This window comes from Octodon degus, unplaced genomic scaffold (genome assembly GCF_000260255.1).
Source record: "Octodon degus isolate 3935 unplaced genomic scaffold, OctDeg1.0 scaffold00046, whole genome shotgun sequence".
In the NCBI taxonomy this organism is placed as follows: Eukaryota; Metazoa; Chordata; class Mammalia; order Rodentia; family Octodontidae; genus Octodon; species Octodon degus.
Genome location: NW_004524622.1, coordinates 7,879,512 through 7,902,806, shown reverse-complemented (window position 1 = coordinate 7,902,806; position 23,295 = coordinate 7,879,512). Strand labels below are relative to the sequence as shown.

At 39.7% G+C, this 23,295-nt stretch overlaps 1 protein-coding gene across 5 annotated transcripts in view; it reads right to left on the bottom strand.

Annotated features, from left to right (window-relative positions):
- Myof (myoferlin) overlaps positions 1–23,295 on the bottom strand; it is a 184,033-nt gene that overhangs the window by 52,066 nt on the left and 108,672 nt on the right. For all 5 annotated transcript variants that reach the window (XM_023716196.1, XM_023716198.1, XM_023716197.1 and 2 more), the window contains 7 exons: positions 16,978–17,133; positions 12,473–12,604; positions 9,364–9,527; positions 6,840–6,954; positions 5,012–5,117; positions 2,947–3,092; positions 694–867 (listed from right to left, as the gene is read on the bottom strand). In XM_023716196.1, the coding sequence (XP_023571964.1) occupies positions 694–867; positions 2,947–3,092; positions 5,012–5,117; positions 6,840–6,954; positions 9,364–9,527; positions 12,473–12,604; positions 16,978–17,133 (993 nt within the window). The remainder of the gene's footprint in view (positions 1–693; positions 868–2,946; positions 3,093–5,011; positions 5,118–6,839; positions 6,955–9,363; positions 9,528–12,472; positions 12,605–16,977; positions 17,134–23,295) is intronic.

Sequence of the window (23,295 nt, the reverse complement as noted above, 5' to 3'; positions counted from 1 at the left end):
GGGGATCGAACCGCGGTCCCTGTGCTTTGCCAAGCTTGTTTCAAGTAGGTGCTTTAGACCACTGAGCCATCTCTCCAGCCCCTCTCTCTCTCTTTAATACCAAGACAGGAGGTGGCTTTTTTTTTTTTTTTAATGTTTTTACTTATTTGGTATAGGGCCTCACTATGAAGCTCAGACTCATAGTGATCCTCCTGTCTCAGCCTCCCCAGTGCTGGGATTATAGGCATGCACTACCATGCCTGTTTCCATACCCTGCAAGACATGTGGTACCAGGGATTGAACTCAGGTCCTTGTGCTTGCCAGGCAGGTGCTTAGTTAGACTGCTGAGCTATCTCCAGAGCCCCTCTCTTGGTTTGTTGAAGTTGCAGTTTCGAAAGGATGATCAAGGAACCTGTGCTGGGAACGTTGATACCTGAAACGTGGGTGCTGGAATAGCTATACTTGGGGAAACCCTGGGGGAAATGACATGTGTGTAGGAGTGTTTCTTGGATCTGTTCATATGTTAATGCTCTATTCATTATACAAGAATTATTAAACACCATTAAACACCTACAATGGGCACTTTTGCTCAACCTGTTTACAATCTTATAATACTGAGGGTACAAAGAACTGCATGGAGTGGGCAGTAATGCATCCAACACACACATTGTCTCTACATCAATATTATTTACACTTTGGCTTCTGATCACTTACAAGGGCACCTTCAAGCTTAAAAATGGCAGCTGCACCATGTGTTTCTGAAGGAGCCATTTTTCTTCTCCAGCGTCTGCGGCGAAAAGTGTCAGAACTACGCTGTTGCCAGTGAAATTTCCAGCCAATTAAAGAAGCATATTCCCATCCTTCACGATCTTCAAATTCTTCCATGGCCTGAAACAGAAGTGAAACTTTTAGCAACAGTCATATTCCTTATATTGGTAAAGCAGGTCCCTGACCACCAACAAATAATGTAGCAATACAAATCTGTCTCGTGCCAAGCAAAAATGGGAGGCTCTCTGCCTGTGCAGAGCTGGGCGGACTGTGAAGCTAGAGTTTGCCAGTCAGTTATACAGCAGCGAGATGTAAGCATGCGGGAGGTGGATCCTTAGGGGGCAGTCTTGTGATGTAGCTTACTACCGTTGTGCCTGAAAACGTTATTTCTACTCTATATATGTAGTGAAAGATTATACTCTTCTCTGAGGGATGAGATGTCTTGCCTAAGCTAGTGGCTGTCAAACTGAAAATTAGAAGATAGTCAAACATCTCTAGAAACTTCTAACCTCATCAGGCTGGGATAGTTCACTAGCAAACACACATTTATTCATCAGATCATTCGTTCTATTGCCTTCTTCCTGGAATCATGTTCCTGAGCTAACAAGAAGTTGCCCAGTCAATTGTAGCTCCATTTTTGTTTATATTGAATTAAAAACGAAACAGAAAAACACTTCATACCATCCATAGGAGTTAGGCCTTTAGGGTTATCGAAACAATTCCTGTTTAGAATTAGCCTAACCATATCCAAATACCAGCCTTGATTTGTATGTTGTTATTAAAAGTGAGCTATTGCATTTAAGGGTTAGGGTTATTTATCCTACAGTACATCTATTTCATCTGTGAGCTTTATCTGTAAAATGGCCATAGAACCCAGAAGTTACAGGTTGTGGATAATGCAGGTACTGTAATGAACACTATACAAAGCACATAAAACATGCCACTTATTAATTGCTCTGTATATTCTTTTGCCACTTAATTAATTAATTAATTAAATTTATTTATTTTTTTGTGGAACTGGGGACTGAACTCAGTTCTTTGCGCTTGCCAGGCAAGCACTTATTCTACTGAGCTATCTTCCCGGCCCTTAATCCTTACTATAGTAAAGTTTTATTTAATTTAAAACTTTACTCTTTTCTTAATTAGAAAAGAGCCGGGGAGATAGCTCAGTAGAATAAGTGCTTGCCTGGCAAGCACAAGGGCCTGAGTTCAATCTCCGGTTCTAAAAAAAAAAGATTTAATTAGAAAAGATTTACCTGAATTTTTTAGATAAGAAAGAAAGGAAACACAGGATTTGAATCCTTCTGCAGGGGCTGGGGAGATAGCTCATAGAATAAACACTTGCCTGGCAAGCGCAAGGGCCTGAGTTCAATCCCTGGTTCCTCCAACAACAACAAAAAAGAATGATTCCTGGATCCTTCTGCATCTAAGTTCCAAGCTATTGCTAATAATGTATTTGTTATGGTTGGTATCTAGGAGTTTCCCCCCCCCCCAAGCCTCATGCAGTCATTGGGGTAGGTTTCTAGAATCTGTGATTAATTCATAATCCAGTGCTGGTACTATGGCATGAGTGTTTCTGAGATTATGGATGTGAGTAGGTTTCTAGAATTTGTGATTAATTCATAATCCAGTGCTGGTACTATGGCGTGAGTGTTCCTTTCAGATAGTCTGAAAGCAACATTAGGAAGAAGGGACAGAGGCTTGCTAGCCACTGCCCCTCCCTTTGTTCTCTGCTGCTTTTCCAGGTACCTCCAAGAAGTGCTGCCCTCTGCCACGTACCACGCTGCCTTGCAGCCAGATGAGTATGGACTGAAACCTCCACTAACTGAGCTAAATAAATCTTTCCTTTCTTCATTCCAGGTGTTGGGTATTTTATCCCAGCAACAAGAGAAAAGTAACTGAGACAAGATTATCTATCAGAGTAATTTCAGCGATCTTTATAATAATTCTAACATTTAAGCTGCCTCAGAATCACAAGGAGGCCTTATTGAAATGCAGATTCTTGGTCCAGTCCCAGAATCTCTAAATCAGCAGGACTGGGGTGAGGAATCGCTTCTCTTCTCACGCATCCCCAGGTGATGCTCATGGTGATGGTAGCGGCATGCAGACACTGAGGACCTCTCAGCAAGGATTAAGTCCTGGGTTTGCAAATAGTTCTGCAGAAAAACCTCCTTCATTGGAACTTACTGCTCCTCTTACCTTTGCGGTGCTTGTGGGTGTTTGAGTTAAATCTTTCTTGCGTTTCCGGACCAGCCTTCGCCGTCTATGAGTGTGATACATTTTTTCTGCTGCAACCCAGGATTTTGGCTTATTATCTGGAGGGATGGTAATTCCATACTCCCAACCTGGAATAAGATTTGTGAGGTTACTACAAAAGATTTATTTGCCAGATTAGTAAATAACTTTCTAGAAAATATTTAGTCTTTCTCACTGCCTGCAAATATTATCTATCATGACTGTTATAGGTTGAGCTTCCCTTATCTGAAAACTTGAAATCCAAAGCACTCCAAAAACTAAAGCTGGAGCCAAGGCAGATGGCTCAGTAGAATAAGCGCTTCCCTGGCAAGTACAAGGGCCTGAGTTGAATCCCTGATTCTGCCAAAACCAAACCAAACCAAAACAAAACAAAAAACCTAAAGCTGTCTGAGTACCACAGAGCCACAAGCAGAAAATTCCACATCTGACCTCCAGTGATTAGACAGTCAAAAGGAAGTAGCATTTAAAATACCATATAAGGGCTGGTGAGAGGGCTCAGTGGTCTAAATCACCTACTTAGAACAAGCTTAGCAAAGCACAGGGACCGCGGTTCAATCCCCCAGCACCACATGCCAGCCAGCCCCGCCCCCTGGTGGGCTGAGCTGGCCACACACACACACACACACACACACACACACACACACAAATAAATAAAATGAATTTTAAAAAAATACCATATAAAATTATCTTTGGGTTATGTGCATGAAGTATACAATAAACCTAAGTGAATTTTGTGTTTCAAGATTTCCAAGATAGCTCATTACATATATGCAATTACTCCAACATAAAAAAATTTCAAAATTGAACATATTCTGGTCCCAAGCCTTTTGGGTAAGAGATATTCTTACCCTTTTGGGTAAAAGTATTACTTTGTTATACTTTAGCCAGACTAAACACAGCTTTATGCCCTAGATCCCTCCTCAGAAAGCTTTTTTGTGGCACTGAGGTTGTCCTCTTCCTTTCTTCCTCCAGCCACTCATGATAACTGAGTGTATCTAAGAATAAAGCATAGCACAAGAGGCAGAATGGGACAGTGGGTAAGGGGGCAGGTGTGTAGTCAGAGGCCCATATGCAGTTCCACATCCACCACATGCTGGTGTTTTTCTAAATAAATACATGTCCTGAAAGTTGATAAACTTGCTCATGCCCCGATTTTTCTATTACAAATGTAACTTTTTATAGGCCTACTTTAAGATAATCAAAATAATGGATGAAAAACCCCAGGGTCATGCTTAGCATATAGTTATTGTTCAATCAGTGGTAATCATGAGATCTGGTGCATGCATCAAGGTTGATTTGAAGTCTCCTGTGTCTATTCCCTCTTTTAAGAAAAAAATCAGGTTTTTGAGAACTTTGAATGCTCTAAATCATTGCACCTTAGGTTATTATGAATAGACAAAGAGTGGGAGATAGCAAGAGTGGGACATAGCACGTATACAGGACCAACTATTTGGGCTTTGAGATGTTTGGGGATCCAGAATGAGAATTTAGGAAAGAGTTAGGTTCTCTATTATAATCCCACTCCATAATCTCTCTGGGAACATCACTTTCTAACTCAGGAGGAAAATTGTAAACATCTTTAAGATCCTATTTTATGAATAGACAAAGACCATTACTAACAGAAATGTCAGTTATCTCTATTATTGTTAAATAGGATCTTAAAGATGTTTACAATTTTCCTCCTGAGTTAGAAAGTGATGTTCCCAGAGAGATTATGGAGTGGGATTACAATAGAGAACCTAACTCTTTCCTAAATTCTCATTCTGGATCCCCAAGCATCTCAAAGCCCAAATAGTTGGTCCTGTATACCTGCTATGTCCCACTCTTAACACCCTCCCCCAAATAAACTGCCCAAGTATTTACTTGGGCTTCATATTGTACGTTTGAGTAGTCATGGATGATACCATCTAGCCTAGTTGTCATAGACCTTTCCTCCCAAGGAACCGCACTCTGTTAACCATGGCCTGCCTGCGGAGCTCACAGTCAGGCAATAGACACAAAATATCACCTTTCTCATCCACAGCTCGATTTATGTCATATATCCAGGCGTCATCTTCCCACTCCCAGCCTGGAGGACAAGTCAGCTCACTGGGCGATGCTGCTTTATCACCATTCTTAGAAAAGAAAGAAACAAGTGGGGTTAGCGAGCCCCAGTGCTCATAAGATGTAACGCTGAGGAACGTTTCTTCATACTTCAGTGAGTACGTTGTCCACAGGTTTATACAGATACTAAGACATACATTTTTTTTTTTAAATTTTGTTTTTTTATTTGTGTTGGGGGGGCAGCTCCACCCACCAGGGGGCGGGCCTGGCTGGCATGTGGTGCTGGGGGATTGAACCGTGGTCCCTTTGCTTTGCTAAGCTTGTTCTAAGTAGGTGCTTTAGACCACTGAGCCATCTCACCAGCCCCAAGACATACATTTTTGACCAGAAAAACTCTAATCTTTATGGGAAATTGTTACATAAAATTTGATTTTAAAAACTAGCCTCTGTTTTTACTACTAGGGAATTGTATTACGTTTAACCTGTGAAATTGTTTTTTTTGTAGGATTAAGTGATTAAATATATGATTCAACTTCATACTACAAAACGTGCAACTTTATGAGAGACTATGCAGGAAATAATCCAATAGTGAAGGGATCCGACATTAAAAACACATGTTTTCAAGTGTTGGGAAATGATATTAGAGGTTCATAATGCTAATTATGTAAGATTGAGCAAATTTTATATAAAATGGGCTTAAGTTTACATAAAAACAGAGCTATGAAAAGCAAGTTAGTAAGTAAAGGAAATAAAGGAGACCAGTAAACATAAAAAGTTTCAACTTTAAGAAAGTAGAGATTGAAATAACAACTGGTGGCTACTTGTTAATGCATTGGCAAAGATAATACAGTGGGGATGTTAAATGTTTACACAAAAATATGGAAGTAGAAATTCATGGACCTTTTTGAAAAGAAATTTGGCAACAATTATCAAAAATGTATATGAATTTAAATTTTGACTGAGCAAATCCAAGGATCTTTCTTAGTCATAAATTATCATAGTAAATAAACGTGTATGTGTAAAATATCCACTCTCACTTTGCTTATAAAAAAGTGACATAACAATGACCCTCCAAACCAAACCTTAAAAATCTGAGATTAGTTAAGTAAATTATAGTAGGTACATGTAAAAAATACTCCTCAAGCATTTTTTTAAAAAACTCATAAAGCCATCTTTATGTATTGATATGAAAAGATGTCCAAGATGTATTATCAGATGAAAGCTGCAAGCTGTAGAACCATACATGCAACATAAGTCTGCTCAGCTGAGAAAAAAAGAAATAATATACTTGTATATGAAAACAAAATTATTAATGCTTATCTTTGAGAAGTGAAACATGAGCCATGGAGAATTATTTTTCATTTCTTTTAACATTATTTGGGATTTTAGAGACTATAAGTCTTCCAATCATTATGATCCTTAAAAACTAGTTACAGGGGGCTGGGGATATAGCTCTACAGCTCAGCGGCATATGGCAAGCGCAAGGTCCCAAGTTCAATCCTAGGTACTGAAAAAAAAAAAAAGGGAAGAAGAAAAAAAATCCCAACTAGTTACATAATAAATATTTACCCTAAAAAAGAAAAACTTGCATACTCTGAACTTTACCCGGCAGCAGCATCTACTGACAGGCCCATGTTCCTTTTAGGGATGTCATATCTATGTTTCTGGGTGCCCTAAGTTGTGAATGGAAAGCTATTTGGAACAGAAGTAGGAGAGAGTGCAGTGGTGGGTTTCCAGAAGATCACGATTCAGAGATGACACAGTAAAGGTCATCGCAAGAGCTGGCTGCTCACCGCATCGGTGTAGGTGTCCTCAGATGGCTTCCACTCGCCCCCAGGGTAGCGACTCTCGTTCTGGTAGACCTCATCAGTGAATTCTGTGTGGCCTGCATCCGCCTCTGTCAGCAAGCTGCAGGGCAGTGAGGGCTACAGTTACCTGAAGACAAATGGCTACCAGCTATCCCAGCTCTTTCCAATGACTGGAAGGGACCTGCACCCTGGGAAAAGTGTCAGTTCTCTTCTGCTGGACCCCTGTGAGTTTTACACACTAAACCCCTCTTTCTACCAACAGTTTTTGTCATTGCTGTAAGAAAGAGCCTGCTAGAACAATGAGACCTAAATTACAGAAAACAGTTCTAATCAGTGAGGTTTGTCCTTTTCCGTAGTGAGGGTGGGGGCAGCTTCTTAAGCGGAGTCCCAAGAGCCCCTTCCATATTCGTTTCAGTAAAGGGCTGTTCAGCATCCTTCTAGTAAAACTCTTGGATAACAGTTCAAGTAATAGGGAATCAATGCTCTCAGCCATCTTACGTAAAAAATGAGTGGAGGCCAAGTCACAAAGCCAAATGTGAAATGCCTACCAGTGGGTTGCTTGATCTATGCAACCCACACTGCACGGAGGCTCAGATGTTCTGGACGGTTCCCAGGCAGACAGCCAAACAATGCCATTTAACACTCCAGACTCCGATTAGCTTCTTGAGAAATACTGACTATGGCTTACCAACTTTCCTCTAAGATTTGAAAACCCATAGAAGAAAATATATAGGTTCCAACCTTGACCTAAATCTTCTGTTAGATACCCACTCAACTGAGAGTTCTTTTACCATCTCTGCATCTTTTCCCTCACGCATCTTCCCCTAGAATGAAGCACTGGAAAAGTATCAAAAAAGAAATATCAACTGTTTATATAAGTTGAGCCTATCTGTTATTTTCTGAGCTCCAGAAAAGAATAAAAACCCTGGCTGCCGTCTGACTCTAGGATTCATCCAGCACTGACATGCTTTGACCTTTTACTTTTCTAATGACAACTCCCTCTACCTTTCCCTTTCCTAACAGGTCTTCTTTCCTTGTGTCTAATTCAAACCCTTGTAAATTTTCTGTCCAATCCTCCTGACTCCATCCACACAAAGCTGATGTGGATCCAAAGTAAGGACATAGAAGCACTGGATCTTAATAGACCTTCACACTCACTTCTTTTTTTTCTTTTGATGCCTATGTGGTGATAGGAAACAAACATCAGACTAAACTCTAGTCAGAAACCTTAAAATCTAACTCACCAAGATGGTTTCTTCCAACCTCAAATGTACCATTATGACATGGTGAGAAGAGGGAGCTCTAGTTTTAGTGTTGTTGGCAGCATTTAGAAACCAGCCTTTAGCTTCTCCCAGCTCCAAGGAGAACACATTTACCTCCTTCTAGTCTTTCTTTCTTTCTTTCTTTCTTTCTTTCTTTCTTTTTCAACAACAGCTTTTGATATATAATCCACATAATTCACCTTTTAAAAGCGTACCATCTACCATTATTATAAGATGTTCCAGCAGAATAGTTGAGTGCTTGTTGGATGTCCTGGCTAGGCTTAGGTTTCAGCCCTGGCTATCCAATTTATTAGGCTTTGTTGTCTTTTGACAAGTAACTTAATCTCTTTATATCTCAGTTTCCTCATTTGCACAGTGGTGATAATACTGTCTTATTAAGAAGTAGTTTATCCAGGAGTCTCTTGCATTTCTTGCCAATTTAGGCAATGATTGTCTTTCCAATGATGTTCATATGGGAATGGTCTTAGAAGGCAGATAGTGCCTCTCTCCACAGCAAAGTGCTAGTGTGCTCACTGCCCATTATAAAAGATGTGCATTTTCAAGTCCAGGTTCCTGTGCTGTAGTATAATCCACTGCAAGTGCAAAAGTCACCAACCCTGACCATGACACCTGTGGGCCCAGGGATACGGAGAACAAGTGCAAATATTAGACTGCTGTTGCTTTGATGTGAGCAATAAGGTCCTTTTTTCTGAACCAGGACTCAGGTGTCTCCAGCCAGCATCCATGAAAATGCGGCAATCAACCTTGTTAATGAAATAGGATAAAATCTCAGACTCACATAATACTTTTTCTGCTTTTTTTCTTTTTGAGCAAGCTCTCACTGTAGAGTTGAGACTAGGCTTGAACTAGCATCCTTGGGCTCAGGACGCCCCAAACTCATAGTAATCACAAGTGTTGAGATTAGAGCGAGAGGCAACAAGCCTGGCTGAGATCCATGTGATACTTGTCATTATTTGTCTGGTAGAGCTGTAGTTAAGATTACATAAGATGACGCTATGCTTAGCACACTGCTTGGCACATTCACACGTAAGAAATTCTCAGTAGTTGCCAGTTGTCAGGTGCTATTTACAGTTATCTGCCGTAGAGGATACTGATGCCGTCTTTCAACTTTCTATGAATTTCTATTATCATGACTGACAATGAAGATGATCCATTTAGAAAATTCTAAAGAAATGTTTCACTGCCTTTTTTTTTTTTTTTTTTTTCTCAGAGAATGAAAAACTTACCTTCTTTCAGGGTCAACTATCCAATCTCCTTCCCATTCCCAGCCTTTTGGAGGCAAGAAGAATTCCCTCTTGAGTTTTATTTTTCCTGTGACATCAGAAAACTTATGACGTCTCACTAGTCCAGAGGTGCCCCACTTTCCAAACATGAGAGCTTGGTTTTCATACTACCAAGAAACAGACGCAATTAGAGAAACACCATCAGAGAGCCAGAAATACAGTCAATCCATAAATTTTCAAATTCACCTAGGACTTAGGCTAGGTAATCATAGAAAGTGCAAAGATTTTACATTCTTAAATATGAACCAAACTTGGACTGTTGTTGATTATGAAACTTTGGATAAGTCACTTGTCTTTCTAAGATTCAATGTTATCATCTGTAAACTGGGGACAATACTACCTCTCTTATGGAATTATTCTGGAGTTCAAGTTAGAAATTATGAATGTGCTTGGTAAACAATGATGCATAATACTAGCTCCTTCTATTATTATTTTGACTAACTCCAAACAGTTCTCTGAACCTTGTTTTCTAAACATCTATAAAACGCCTCAATTTATGAATGTGCAGATTTCATAAAGTTTGTTTGTAAATTAACTGCTTAGAACTTGGAACACATTTACCCACAGAACTAATATATAATTGATGTGTATTTCTGAGGCAGTCCACAAGGAAAAATCTGAAACCAAATGGTCCTTTAGCATCTAGCTCTTTTGGGGCCTAAAATTTCTGAGCCTTAATCTTCTCTGAAGTGTGGTAGGAAGACCAAATGCTTTCTGGGAAGAAGGTTTAGTGGTGATGGCAGACATTGATTTACAGAGCACTCCTTTGTAAGTTAAGAGTTCATAAATCTATGGTGTCTGCTCTTCACACTCACATTCATGGGAAGAGCTGAGATTTGTCAGTGTGGTAGGCATCCCTATTTAGTCTCAAACTGGAATTTCCACTTGTCTGATGATGACTCAACCAAGAAGATGGTTAGCATACACCATAGAAAAGCTTTTGGCTGAAGGAGAAGGGAGGCAGTGTGAGTCGGGGTCTTTTAGGCAAACAGGAACAAGCACACACAGTAGGAACACTGCAGTGCTGTCTTGGGTACTGCCTCTAGGCAGGAGGGGAGACAAGTTTCAGGAAGAAGTTAAAGGAACTGTTGTCACCAAGTGTAATGAGAGTTAGGAGCATGTGTTGATGGAGCAGTGAGGCATTTCTGTTGCTTCTATTTTGAAACCAGCATAATCCCAGTAATAGTAAAATCTAAGCAAACACTTCAACATGTATGAAAGGACATCAATAACAGCAGATGTGGAGGTTATTAAGTGGCTTTGAGGTCTGGAGCCTTTGGCCAGCAGCAGTAGGAACAGGATAGTAAGAAAAAGCATATATGAATAAGCACATGGGAAGCTCCAAAAGTTCCCTAGAAATTTTCAGGAGAAACTTTACAAAGAATCAAGTTTTGGACTTAGCCCATGCAGGCAAAAACCAGTAAAATTCCTATTATCTTTATTAACATGCCACTTCTATGTCCTCACAGGTTGTGAGGACCTGGAGAAAGTATAGAGTCACATGGAATGACTAAAATAGGTTGATTGTCCCTCTACATGAGTTGAAGCTTGAGCTCAGCTCTATGAAGAGAAGGATCTGGAAGTGAGAAAGAGTGGAAAGAATCCCCAGGTTAGCTGACTACTGCTCAGGGGTGTTCCTCCAGGCTTAGTGCCAGCCACAGGTGGATGCCAAGAAATACAACAGGAAAGTAGGAACCATTCTCTCTTGCAAGTATACTCTGATTCGGCTGCTCCACACTGCTCATGTGACTGGATATCAACATCTTCTATCCAGGGCCTCCCCAGTGGCCTCCAGCACAGCCTGTATCTCTAACAGCAATTCCAAGTCTGAGCTATAATGACTTGTGTGTCTCATATGTTCCCACTATTTCTTAAAGTGGCCCACAGATGCCTATACCCATCTACTCAAAGTAGAATTACCTCTGATGTTAATTCCTAACTCAGATATAGAATCAGAAGCCCCATGATGGCCCTGGGACTCTGCGTGCTCAACCAGAGACTCAGTTTTATAATAATTGCAATGGACTATAACATCTTTGAGGACCAGGCTTGGCTTCTTCATCTTCCTCATCATAAATACTTAGTACATATTTATAGGGACCTACTAAGTGTCAGGTATCACTGAATGAGCAAAAGATAAAATTAAAACATGGCCATGAATTTTTTTTTTTTTCCTGGAAAGCAGTTTGGAGCTACAATCCTGAGAAACACATTGATAGATTAGCTAGGATAAAAAGTCTTCTTTATTTGAACATGAAGTCCCATTTCCTGAATGGAATTTATCTGAGGATTATCAGAAGGCTCCTCCAGTATATATCCAGTAAATTTCAATCAATAAGCTCTTTGAGTTAAAAATGGTGTATGAAGGAATCAAAATAATTCTTTTGGCTGTAAATGGTTATGAAAATTGTTTTCATTATAATGAGGCTTTTAATTAATGAAATGGGTTTAAGATCCAGTGGAGTTTTTACAAATTATCTCTACTGTTTTTCAAGTATTCAGGTAGAATTTTTCTTGCCTGTAAGCAAATGCACCTGAAGCCTTGCATAATGTGCACTAGGTTTTCTGTGATTAAGGGATCCGTACTCCAAGTGAACTACTCATGCGCTGAACATCTCAAGTGTCTCTTTTCCTGGGTTAGTGTGAGTGTGGGTGTACTCTCTGTCCCACCATCAAGGACCAATGAGACTTGCTATTCCTGAATTCTACTGGCATGAGCTGGAAGAGCACCATGTTTAATATCGTTGTCAAGAATTACCACTCAAAGCTGGTAACCATCATTATGTATTTCCAGTATTAGCAAACTTCTAGAGGATCATTTCACTAATGGTGACCCTTTCAGCACTTTCAATGATAACAAAGAGCTGGCTGCAGCAGACGTGCCACAGGCACACCACCATCGTCACCCAGCCTCTTACATTAAGATTACTGAATGGGATTTTATGTGGTAGACAAATGTGGTTGTTTTTCATATGTGAATATTTTCCCTAAAAATTAAAAAAAAACTTTCCCCCTACCCAAACAGAATAGTCAGTGATGTCATTAAATGTACCATTTCAGCAAAGACAGTGAAATTTCCTTCTGCAAAGCTATTGAATTTCTTCTCCACAGCACTTAAGCCCAGCCAGATGTTCACTCGCAATTCTGCAGGTACCTTGGGCCCGTTAGTGTTTTCCTGTGGATACTGTGAGATGAAAAATAGCATGTTACATCACATTGAACATCACATGGATTGTGACATTAACTTAAAGTCAAAAGCAGACTGATCAAGGGCTGGTGAGATAGCTCAGCAGATGAAGCACCTGCTTAATCAAGTGCAGGGACCAGGGTTCGATCCCTGGCACCACATGCTGTGCCAGCCCTGCCCTCAGGCTTGCTGAGCCAACCACTGAATCCAGGTGTAGTGGTGCACACCTGTAATCTCGGAGCTGGGGAGGCTGAAAACAGGAGGATCACTACAAGTCTGAGCTGTGTAGTGACACCCTGTACCAAATACATTTTTTTTAAAAAAGCAGACTAATCATTGCTTTTGCCAGTCTAATTTTATGTTCACTTTGGTTAAAATATTTTCAAATGACCCCACAATAGACTAAAATAACAATTAAAGCAGTGGGTCTCCAGGTGTCACCCACAGATTCTTACCTGTGCCTCAGGCCTATTCAGGAGGCCCATGATTTTTGTTAGAGGACTAACATGATATTTATCTTCTTCGTGGTACTGATATTTGCACTAATGATGCAAAAGTAGGATAAAGCTGGTAATGCAGCAGGAATCAAGGTGGTGACACCAAACTTTACCCAAGGGTAAGACAGCAAGGACAGTGTCTATATACTTTCAAGTAGAGTGTCTATGTACTTTCTGGCTGTACTAAAGAATTATCTTGAATTCTTTTAAAACCAAAAAAAAAAAAAAAAAAAAAAACCTACCAAGTTAAAACAAAATAGTGAAAATTACTAGCCTTATTAAATTTGAACACTTGGAAAAATCTATGCCTTAATACTTAAGTGTGATGAAATGAAAATATGCACAAAGCACCTCAGTTACATATTAGTGTGAGAGTTGTATCGAGAAAAGCTCTTGAGCAGGCTTTTATTTTTAGTTTTTTTGAGATAGTCTTGCTGTGTGCATCAGGCTTGTCTTGAACTCACTATGTAGTCTGGGCTGGCCTCAAACTTAGGGAGATCCTCTTGCCTCAGCCTCTCGAGTACTGGGATTACTGGGGTGTGTTCAGCTTGAGTACTCTTTTTTTAAAAAAACATTTTTTAAAAAGAGAATACAAATTACAATTAAAATGAAAAAAATTACAAAATGATACAGAATTTCACTTAACAAAGTAAAATGAATTTCACAGTATTTGTTGTAATACATAGTGTTATCTTCCAACCAGTTATTCATATTACCCAATATACACATGTAAAATTGGAAGAAGAAAAAAAAGAAATGTATAAGAAATTAGGAAGAGAAAAAGTACAATCAATTGAATAAAGGAGACAAAACAAATTAAGTATTATCTTGGGCAGTGTTTTGAATTGTGAACCGAACTGTAGTTTTCAATGAAATATTTTTACTTAGAACAACAATTGATGGGGAAACTAGAACTGGAATGGAGCAGACATTTTCTTTAGCATAAACAAAGTAGCCTATCACTATAAGGAAAAGAACTATGTTTGTTGCCAATAACAAAATTCAAGCTTTTAAGTAAAAAATTGTAATTTTGGGAAACTTGTATCTGTCACAGTAAGGTTTTTTTGTTGTTGTTTTTTAGATTTTTTTTTTTTTTTTTTTTTTTTTTTTTTTTTTTTTTTTTTTTGTACTGAGAATCAAACTCAGGACCTTGTGCTTGCCAGGTAGGTGCTTTAGTTGCTGAGCGATCTACCCTGCTGTCACTGTAAGTTTGACAGTTCCCCAAGACTTTTTATGTTAAGCTAAATGTTATTTTTTTCCAATTTGTTTCACATCATACTATGAAATATGCCAACATGAGGAATTTATTCCCAGTGACCATGTCTGAAATCACAAAATAGGAATGGATAAAAAGCCACTAAAATTTAAGAAATACTAACAGATTTTTATGTATCTGAGTATGAAAAATTCATTGACAGTTTCAGATTCCCCATTGCAATTAACATTTTAAAATCTACAACTTCAGTTTGGTGTTACAGCAAAAGATATTAACCATTGTCTTAAAAGGTATTTTCGGGGGCCTGGCCTGGCCCTAGCTCAGTTCTTTAAGTGGCTGCTTCCACCAAGCTGTCAGCCTCAGGTTGCTGTGGTTCGATCCCCACAACACTCCAGCCAGCCAAACAAGCCCTGAGGGCATTCGGGGAAAAAAAAAAATCCTTAAAAGGTATTTTCCCTTTTCCATATAACATTTCTATATGAGGCCAGAATCTCTTCATATATTTCAAGCAAATAATATATTCCATCAGCTCAAATGCATGCATATGTACAAGAATACAATTATATTTCTATTAATCAAGACATTTAAGTTTTTAAAAATGAAACAATGCCATTCTGTTGTATGTTTTATAGAAAATATAAACAAGCCCTATTTTATAAAAATATGTGATTTATGTTAACAAGTGTTAGTATGGGTTTTTTTTAATTTACGTATTTTAGTTCAGGGTCTACACGGTCTACAGGATCTCACTACATAGATCAGACTTGTAGTGATTCTCTCGTTTTCAGCCTCCCAAGTGCTGGGATTACAGGTGTGCACCACCAAGCCCAGTCTCAGTCACTATCTCAGTGTGCCTTAGGGGAGGGGCCAGCACAGCACGCCGGGGATTGAACCCAGCTGCTGTGCTCTGCCTAAGCAGATGCTTTAGTCCACTGAGCTATCTGGCTGACCTGTGATGAATATGTCATTGTTATTGCTGGTTTGTCTGTTTGTTCCCTGGTGTTAGAGAGTAAATCCAGGGCCTCCTACATGCTAAGTAAGTACTCTACCACTGAAATATGACCTTCCTCCCAATTATTGTCATTCTGAAATTAACTAATAAACTTTTTATTTTAATTTGTATTATGTCAAGTACTGATAGATACAAACCTAAAAACAAAAGCTGTCTTGGGGTCTTCAATCAGTTTTTAAATAATGTGACCACATTATCTATCATGTGGTCACAAGATCAGAAAGTCCCCCAAATTAAATGGTTTCTTAGGGCCAGCCAAATAGCTCAGCAGATTAAAGTGCCTGCAAGCAGAAATAGCTCAGCAGATTAAAGTGCCTGCAAGCAGCTGCAGGGGGGGATGGGCGGGGGGATTTTCGATCCCCAGGCCTGCCCCTTTTGTTCCCAAGCCCTGGGGCACGCTGAGACAACAATTGCGACTGGGCATGGTAGTGCACCTATAATCCCAGCTCTTGGGAGGCTGTAAACAGGAGGATCACTATGAGTCTGATCTTATAGTGAGACCCTGAACACCCTGTAGACCCTTCCCTAAAATACAAAAAAAAAAAAGAGGTTTCTTAAACTGGATAATGGGTATTAATAAAGTCTGAACATATAAAGCAATTTCTTAAAGACTTGCCTTTAAGACTTTGCCTTACTGAGTTCTAAAACCAAACACAAAGCATATATCCCTCTATCTCCTTTCCCACCTCCTGTGAAGTCTTAATTATTAATCAGTTTGCTTCTACCCACTGCCGAGGTCAACTATAATTGTGATTCTATCTTAAGTAAGATTTATTTGCAAAGAACACTTGAAAAATAGATAATCACTCTGGTTCTATTTATACCTTACTGATTAAAAAGCAATGAGTACATTTATTAAAAGTTAGTAGCTATCTCTTTGTTTTAAGAGAACACACTTCCTTAGCTGCTTTTTCCTCTTCTTTATATTTATTCCTCTTCCCCAAATCCAACTGACTACTCCAGTTGAGGTTGGTCAGGGAAAGAATGTTAAAATATACAGACAGGAACTATCCCAATTTCTATGTTTCCAGCTCTATCTTTTCTTTGGTTGTCTAAGTGCAAATACAGAGAAGTTCTTCATCAGGGATGCTAGAAAGGAGCTATATGTCCTACAAAGCTCCCATGTATATGCAAAATATTGGATGCATGTGTGATGTGTACTGTTCTGGAGCAGGTCAGTGGCTTTCATTAGGCACTGCAGTCTGTGACTCTCAAAATGTTCAGAACCCCTGCCCTTGGGAAGCAATTATTAAATATTTTTACTTTGAGGACTCATTTGGCTATAGTAATAGACCCTATATGCTAGCTATACCATTTTCTCTTGCCTTACACACACTCAATAAAATTGAAGGAAAAAAATGCATCCCTTTGCACAAAACATCAGCAAGAATTAGAAAACTCATATCATGTTACAATGTCATGTTAGTATTAATGTCACAGTGTCATGAAGAAAGGTGTCTGTGATGAATAACAACTGACCTCAAATGACTTTAAGAATTATCATCCTAGAAGGAGTTGTCAAATTGGCTAGACCTTATGATACTCACTCTAGTCATTTAGAAGTTTGTAAATTATAAAGCAAGCTTTTCTCCAGAACATGAGTTTTGCATACAAACATTTCACACCACACAGTAAAGATATATACCTTCAGAAAGATGGTTTGGGTTTTCCCACAATATTTCCCAGATGCCTTCTCTCCACTGGTGGAGTACAAAACCTGGTGTGCAGGAACTCGTGCATAGGCCAGTCTTTTCTCTCCCCGGATCATCCAAATGATAACATCAGGCATACTGTTTTGTGGCTGGACATATAGATTGGATGGGAAAGGAAAATCAAGTTTAGGGTTAGTCTAAATGCAGAGGGACTGGACATGTTGCAGGATGGACTATGTGGGCTTCTCTAAGCAAAAAGATGCTGTGATTGATGATCTGTCCTGAGGTCCCCAGGACCCACATCTTCTCATAGGACTATAATATCAGAATGAAGCAATGGGAGACACACTACAACTGGACAAGTGGAAAAGAGAGAAGAAGGGGAGTAGATGAGAACACGTGAACACTCTACCCAATCTGCTCTTGGGGCTTTTAAGAAACACTGTCTCTTAGTTCAAGCTAAGGAAGACTCATCAATAGTCAAAGGGCTAGAACTTGCATGTATTTTGTAAACCACATGGTATGCATCTGTTTTACAATCTAATACTTACCAATTCTGAAATATTGATTTGGTTTTAGAAAACTCTCATTTTTTCCTGATCATAAGAGTTATAAGTTTACTAAAGAAAACTTGAAAAGCACCAATGCATGCAAAGTATAAAAGTATAAAATAAAAATTACCTGTAGTTCTATATGTATTTTCATAAGTGTTTCTACATGAAAACATATTACCACCTACCACCCACATGCTATGTTTGAAAGTGTCCTTCAAGGTTCATGTGTTGGAAACTTTATCCTCACTGCAACAGTACTGGGCGGTGGTGTTGGGAGTGGCTAAAGTTGGAAATTGATCATATATGGAGGGTAGGACAAGACCAGAATGCCTAAAACAGGCAAGCTACCTCAGTCCTGGGAGAAACATCCTGCCCCGGTCAATTATGGCTATTAGTGGCTTGGCAACCTTATGTCTTCTGATACTAACTTTGCAAAGGTATAAATAAATACCCCTACTGTTGTTCTGGGGGTCACCTGCCAGTCAGGGAATCGGCCACCACCTGACCCAGCTTTTATTTTCTTTTTTATCTTTTCCTCATTCCTGCCACCATTTCTCTTTGGGGTATACCTAAACACCAACAAATCCCTACAGGTGGGGCCTAGTAAGAGGTAATTAGGTCAGGAGGGAGGAAGACTGGGTGTATCTTCATGAATAGCTTCATTTCGTTATCAAGAAGTGATAATGTTAGTTGTCAGGAGAATGGGTTTGTTACAAATTCAAATTCAGTCCCCTATTGCTTGCTTGCTATATTATCCTATCTGGTCCTTCTGCCGTATGCCATGGAATGATGTAGTAAGAAAGCCCTTAAAAGATTCAGGTCCCTCAATCTTGGACTTCTTAGCCTGTATAACTGTAACAAGTAAATCTCTCTTGTTTATAAATTACCCACACTCTGGCATTCTGCTATAGTAATGACAGGAACTAAAACACTATCCTTTTAATATTGGAAGGACAGGAAAGTGGTTTTGCTTCCTTGTTCTTCTAGTCCACTGAATCAAGTGACAGACAATGTTTTCTTAAAAGATGGTTAAAAAATAGTAAAATAAATAAATAAATAAATCATACAAAATTTTATTAAGCAAAATTATAAAAATTTAACGATGGTTGTTATATTGCATATTATTGGGAAAATGATCTGACATACATTTATGTGAGGCATATAGACTTCCAATTAGCCATAATCAAAATAAATCTATACCCCGACACATAATAATCAAGATCTCAGAAATTCAGCAAAAGCTAAAATCTGACCAAAGCTAAAATCTGTTGGAGAAAAGAAACAGATCGCTTTTAAAGGAGAGCCCATCAGAATCAGAATCCCTAACAGCCCATGATTATCCAGCACTCACTGTGTGCCCTACATTGTGTTATGCATTTTACACACACAATCTTTAAATCTTCACACAACAATGCAATGAAGTGCTATGTTTATTTCCATTTTACATATGGAAAAACTAAAGGTTAGTTCAATTAACTTGTTCAACTTAACACATATCAGATATAGGATTTAAATCCAGATCTTTCCAACCCTAACCAAAGCTAACATTTTAATCCTCTGCTGCTTCATCACTCAAAATATTCCAAGTATTTGGAAAATGGCAATGATTGGCCCATTTGGAAACCTTTCCAGGACCCAACTAAAAATTTTTCTCCTGCCTTGTGTTATGGTTTATATCTAGATAGCCCCAAAGCCTCATGTAGCCATGGGCGGGGTTGCAGTTTGAAGGTGGCTGAATTTAGAGTTTGTGATTGATTCATGGTCCAATGCTGGGATTAAGCGTGTGAATGCTACACTTGCCCTATGGCACATAGCTTGCATTCAATATAAGGGACAAAAAAAGTGTGATGACTTAGTTGTTGCTTTTGATGTCCACCTCCTCTCGCCCATGAACAGCTGTCTCTCTGCCATGTGACCCTCTGCCTAGGAGCCAGCCATTAATGGAGTGAAACCTCTATAAACCTTTTCTCCCTTAACTTGTGGGTGTTGGGCATTTTGTCTCAGCAATGAGAAGAGTAACTAAGGCATTTCATTGGATTTTGGTCCATTACCCATTTTTCATCCTTAGCCTAGGATCTCCTTAATTTCTATTATTGATCAGATCAGTTCATATCCCAGATAATGTGTTAGATTCTCCATCTACGATCCTATCTTTAGTACTATTCTGTTGGGAGCCGCAGGAAGCTAGGAAATTGGTCAAAAGTGTGTAGGTGGGACTGGGCCTCAGTGCTTAAAGCAGACAAGCTACCTCACTCCTGAGATAAACATCCTGTTTGGTTAAGGTCAGCTATCAGTTGCTAGGCAACCTTGTGTCGTGTGTTACAAATTTTGCAAAAGTATAAATAAAGGATTATTTTGTTGTATGTTGTGTTAATCTTGCCCATCAGGCAGACCAGCTACCACCTAGCCCAGTTTTTGTCTTCTTGTCTATCGTTCTCATTCTTGCCACCATTTACCCACCCTCCCAACTAGGTAGAACTGATTGCAGTGAGACCAATGGATCCCTACATTTGGCATCTAATCAGAATGCTCGGTATGAGATAAGTGTGGGCAGAGGAATCACTTCAAAACAGTGCGCATAAGGGAGGGAAGTGGATTGGATAGAGCCAGCAGTAGTCTGCACAGGGGTACATTGGCCCTGGCGCACTACGTATAAAACTTGGGGATGGAGGCTCACTAGGGCCAGGAATGGGCTCGCTAGGGTGAAGAGTGAGCTCACTAGGGCCAGAAAGATAAAGGAGCACAAAAAGAGAAAGAGGCTTGAGAGAAGCCTAACAGGGATTCCATTGTGTTAACAATGGGAAAAACAGAGTTTGAAGAAGCATAAATGTTGATAGATGTATATGAATGTATATAAAAATGTTTGGGTTTTTTTTGTTTTTATATTTGTCCCACTTTCAAAGACCACCATAAAGGATTTAGCATGGAGTACTGTTTTACAATCAAGTATCAAATGGGACAAGGAGGATAGAGCAAAGAAATAGCAGATAGAGTTTAAACTCTCTAGCTCTGCTCAGTTAGATAAAAAAAGAAAAAGTTCTTTTAAATCATGAGTTGGTTCCATGCAGCACTGCCAGCAGGGAGGCCCCCATGCTCTGGTCTTCTCGCCCGCTGCCTCCCCAGCTGCCTGCCAGTCCCCATTCAGCCGCAGAGGTTGGTGCAACCTCTACAGCAACTACAGTCCTGTGTGCCTGGTGCTAAGTAGGAGGGTCATGGTTGTGGTACACTGTGGTCTCAGCATCGGCTATGCATGTTACTGGCATCACAAATTCATTAGGCTCAATAAATAGTGTCTATGTTGTGTGGCAAGTGCAAGGGCCTGAGTTCAATACCCGGTTCCACCAAAAAAAAAAAAAAAAAAAAGTGTCTATGGTTAAAATCTGGGCAAAACCTAAATACTCATTTGGTTTATGGAGTCACAAGCCCCACTCCTGGCCATGGCAGCTCAAGAATATTTCACTGAGTCACAGATCGAAACTTAAGTTGTAGATCTTCATGAATCCGCATCTTTTACAATCTTAAAAGAATTAACACAAGCTGTTGCTACTTTTGGCCCTACTGCCCCCCTTCCCTTGAGTTTCACAGAAAAACTAGGACAACAGACTATGGCCCCAAAGGATTGGAAAGGAAGAGCTAAAGCATGTTTGAATCCAGGAGACTATTCATTGTGGAACAGAAATTTCTTTGAACATTGCAGAAAACTGGCAGCTCCACATGTGCTTCACAATTTAGCCAGTACAAAAGATATGCTAATTAAGGAGGGTGCTTTTGCTAGCACAATCAACTGACATTGCAACTATGTTAGCACACTAAAATAGCTGGGATTAGAGCTGGAGGCAACTCCCTGGTAAGAGTGAAACATCCCTTAATTTGGCTTCCTTTAGGCAAGGCTCTAAGGAATCTTTCCAAGATTTTGTTCCAGGCTTGTTGCAAACTGAGAAGATTATCAGGGACAGGGAAATTAACAAAACAACTGTTCAACAATTGGCCTTCAGAAAATGAATTAAACGGTGTAAAGAGGCTTTAAGAGACCAAAAACAGTGGCCTATACTGCCCGAGATGATTCAGATTTGTGTGGATGTTGGCCCCTCATGTGTACAGGGAGCTGCCTTGGTAGCAGCTATTACTCAGGTTATTCATCCACAGCCTAAGAAAAGGGGAAAAAGTAAGCTCATTTGTTTCCATTGTGGGAATGAGGGATATTTATCCCAAAACTGTTCTGCTGCACCAAAGACAACACAACTTTTGTCTGTCTTTTCGATAAAACCTTCCAGTCCATGTACTAGATGTAGACGAGGGTACCATTGGGCAAGTGACTGTAAATCTAAAATTGAGGAAGAAGGCTGGCCCATTCAGGGAAACTTACAGTGGGGTGGCCTTGACCCCAGCAAACAATGGGGGTGTTTTCCCCTCCCCAGCCACAAGTATCTTTGACTGTTGGTGAGCAACAACCGAAAGTACAGGCTTGGACCTCAGTTCTTCCTCCAGATTACTACTGACTCCTCAATGGGGGCCCCTACTTATTCCCACTGGAGTCTATGGATCTATACCTCAGGGTACAGTGGGAATCTTGCTAGACCACAGCAGTTTCATTTTAAAGGTCTCCAGCTTTTGCCTGGTATAATTGATGCTGATTATACTAGACATCACAGTTATTATTCAGTCTACCCAAACCATTGCCCAACATCACGGCAGGTACTCCTGTTGCTCAATTGCTCATTTTTCCCTTGAACAAAATTGGAAAATTTATAAATAAGGAAAAGCACTTCAAGGGTTTTAGGTCTCCTAATACTTATTGGGCTCAACAAATTAAACAAAATCATCCAGAGACAGAGTTGACTATTGAAGGAAAAGCATTTAAAGGGCTATTAGACATGGGTGTAGACGTGTCAGTTATTGCTCAACTTCACTGGCCTAGGCATAGCCTTTGGATATGGTCACTCCCAATTTACTAGGGGTGAGCAAGGTTTCTTCCCCTCGCAAAAGTGCTAAGTTGCTAATTTGGAGGGATGCAGAAGGCCATTCTAGATATTTTTTGCCTTATGTCCTCCCCCATATACCAGTCAGTCTATGGGATCATGACATATTGCAGGGTATGGGAACATTTTTGGCTAGTCCTAATTCCCTGGTAACTCATCCAATGTTACAGCAAGGTTTTCTTCCAATCAAGGGCTAGATGAAAATACTCAAGGGAGAAAAGAACCTCTTCTAGTTCTAAAAGGGACCGTTTTGGTGCAGGTCATTTTCGGGAGGGGCCTTGATCTCTTTTCCAACCCCATGGATGGCATCCAAGATAACTTGTATGTCTGATGATCCTGTTTACATTGACCAGTGGCTCCTAAGTCAGGACAAGATTATAGCAACTCATACACTGGTTAATGAAGAGCTGATGGCTTGGCACCTAGAACTTTCCAATAGCCTAGGGAACACCCCAATTTTTGTAGATAGATAGATGATAGATAGATAGATAGATAGATAGATAGATAGATAGATAGATAGATAGATAGATCTCAGGAAAGTGGAGATTACTACAGGATTTGTAGGCAGTCAATGGCAGCATGGAACCTATGGGAACACTGCAACAAGGATTGCCCAGTCCTGTAGCTATTCATTTACATTTTTCCATTATGGTGATTGACTTAAGAGACTGTTTCTTTTTTATCCCTCTCCACCCTAACAATAAAAAATGTTTTGCATTCAGTTTACCCTGTATTAATAATCAGGCCTCTATGTACCATTTTCAGTTCTTTTTTTTTT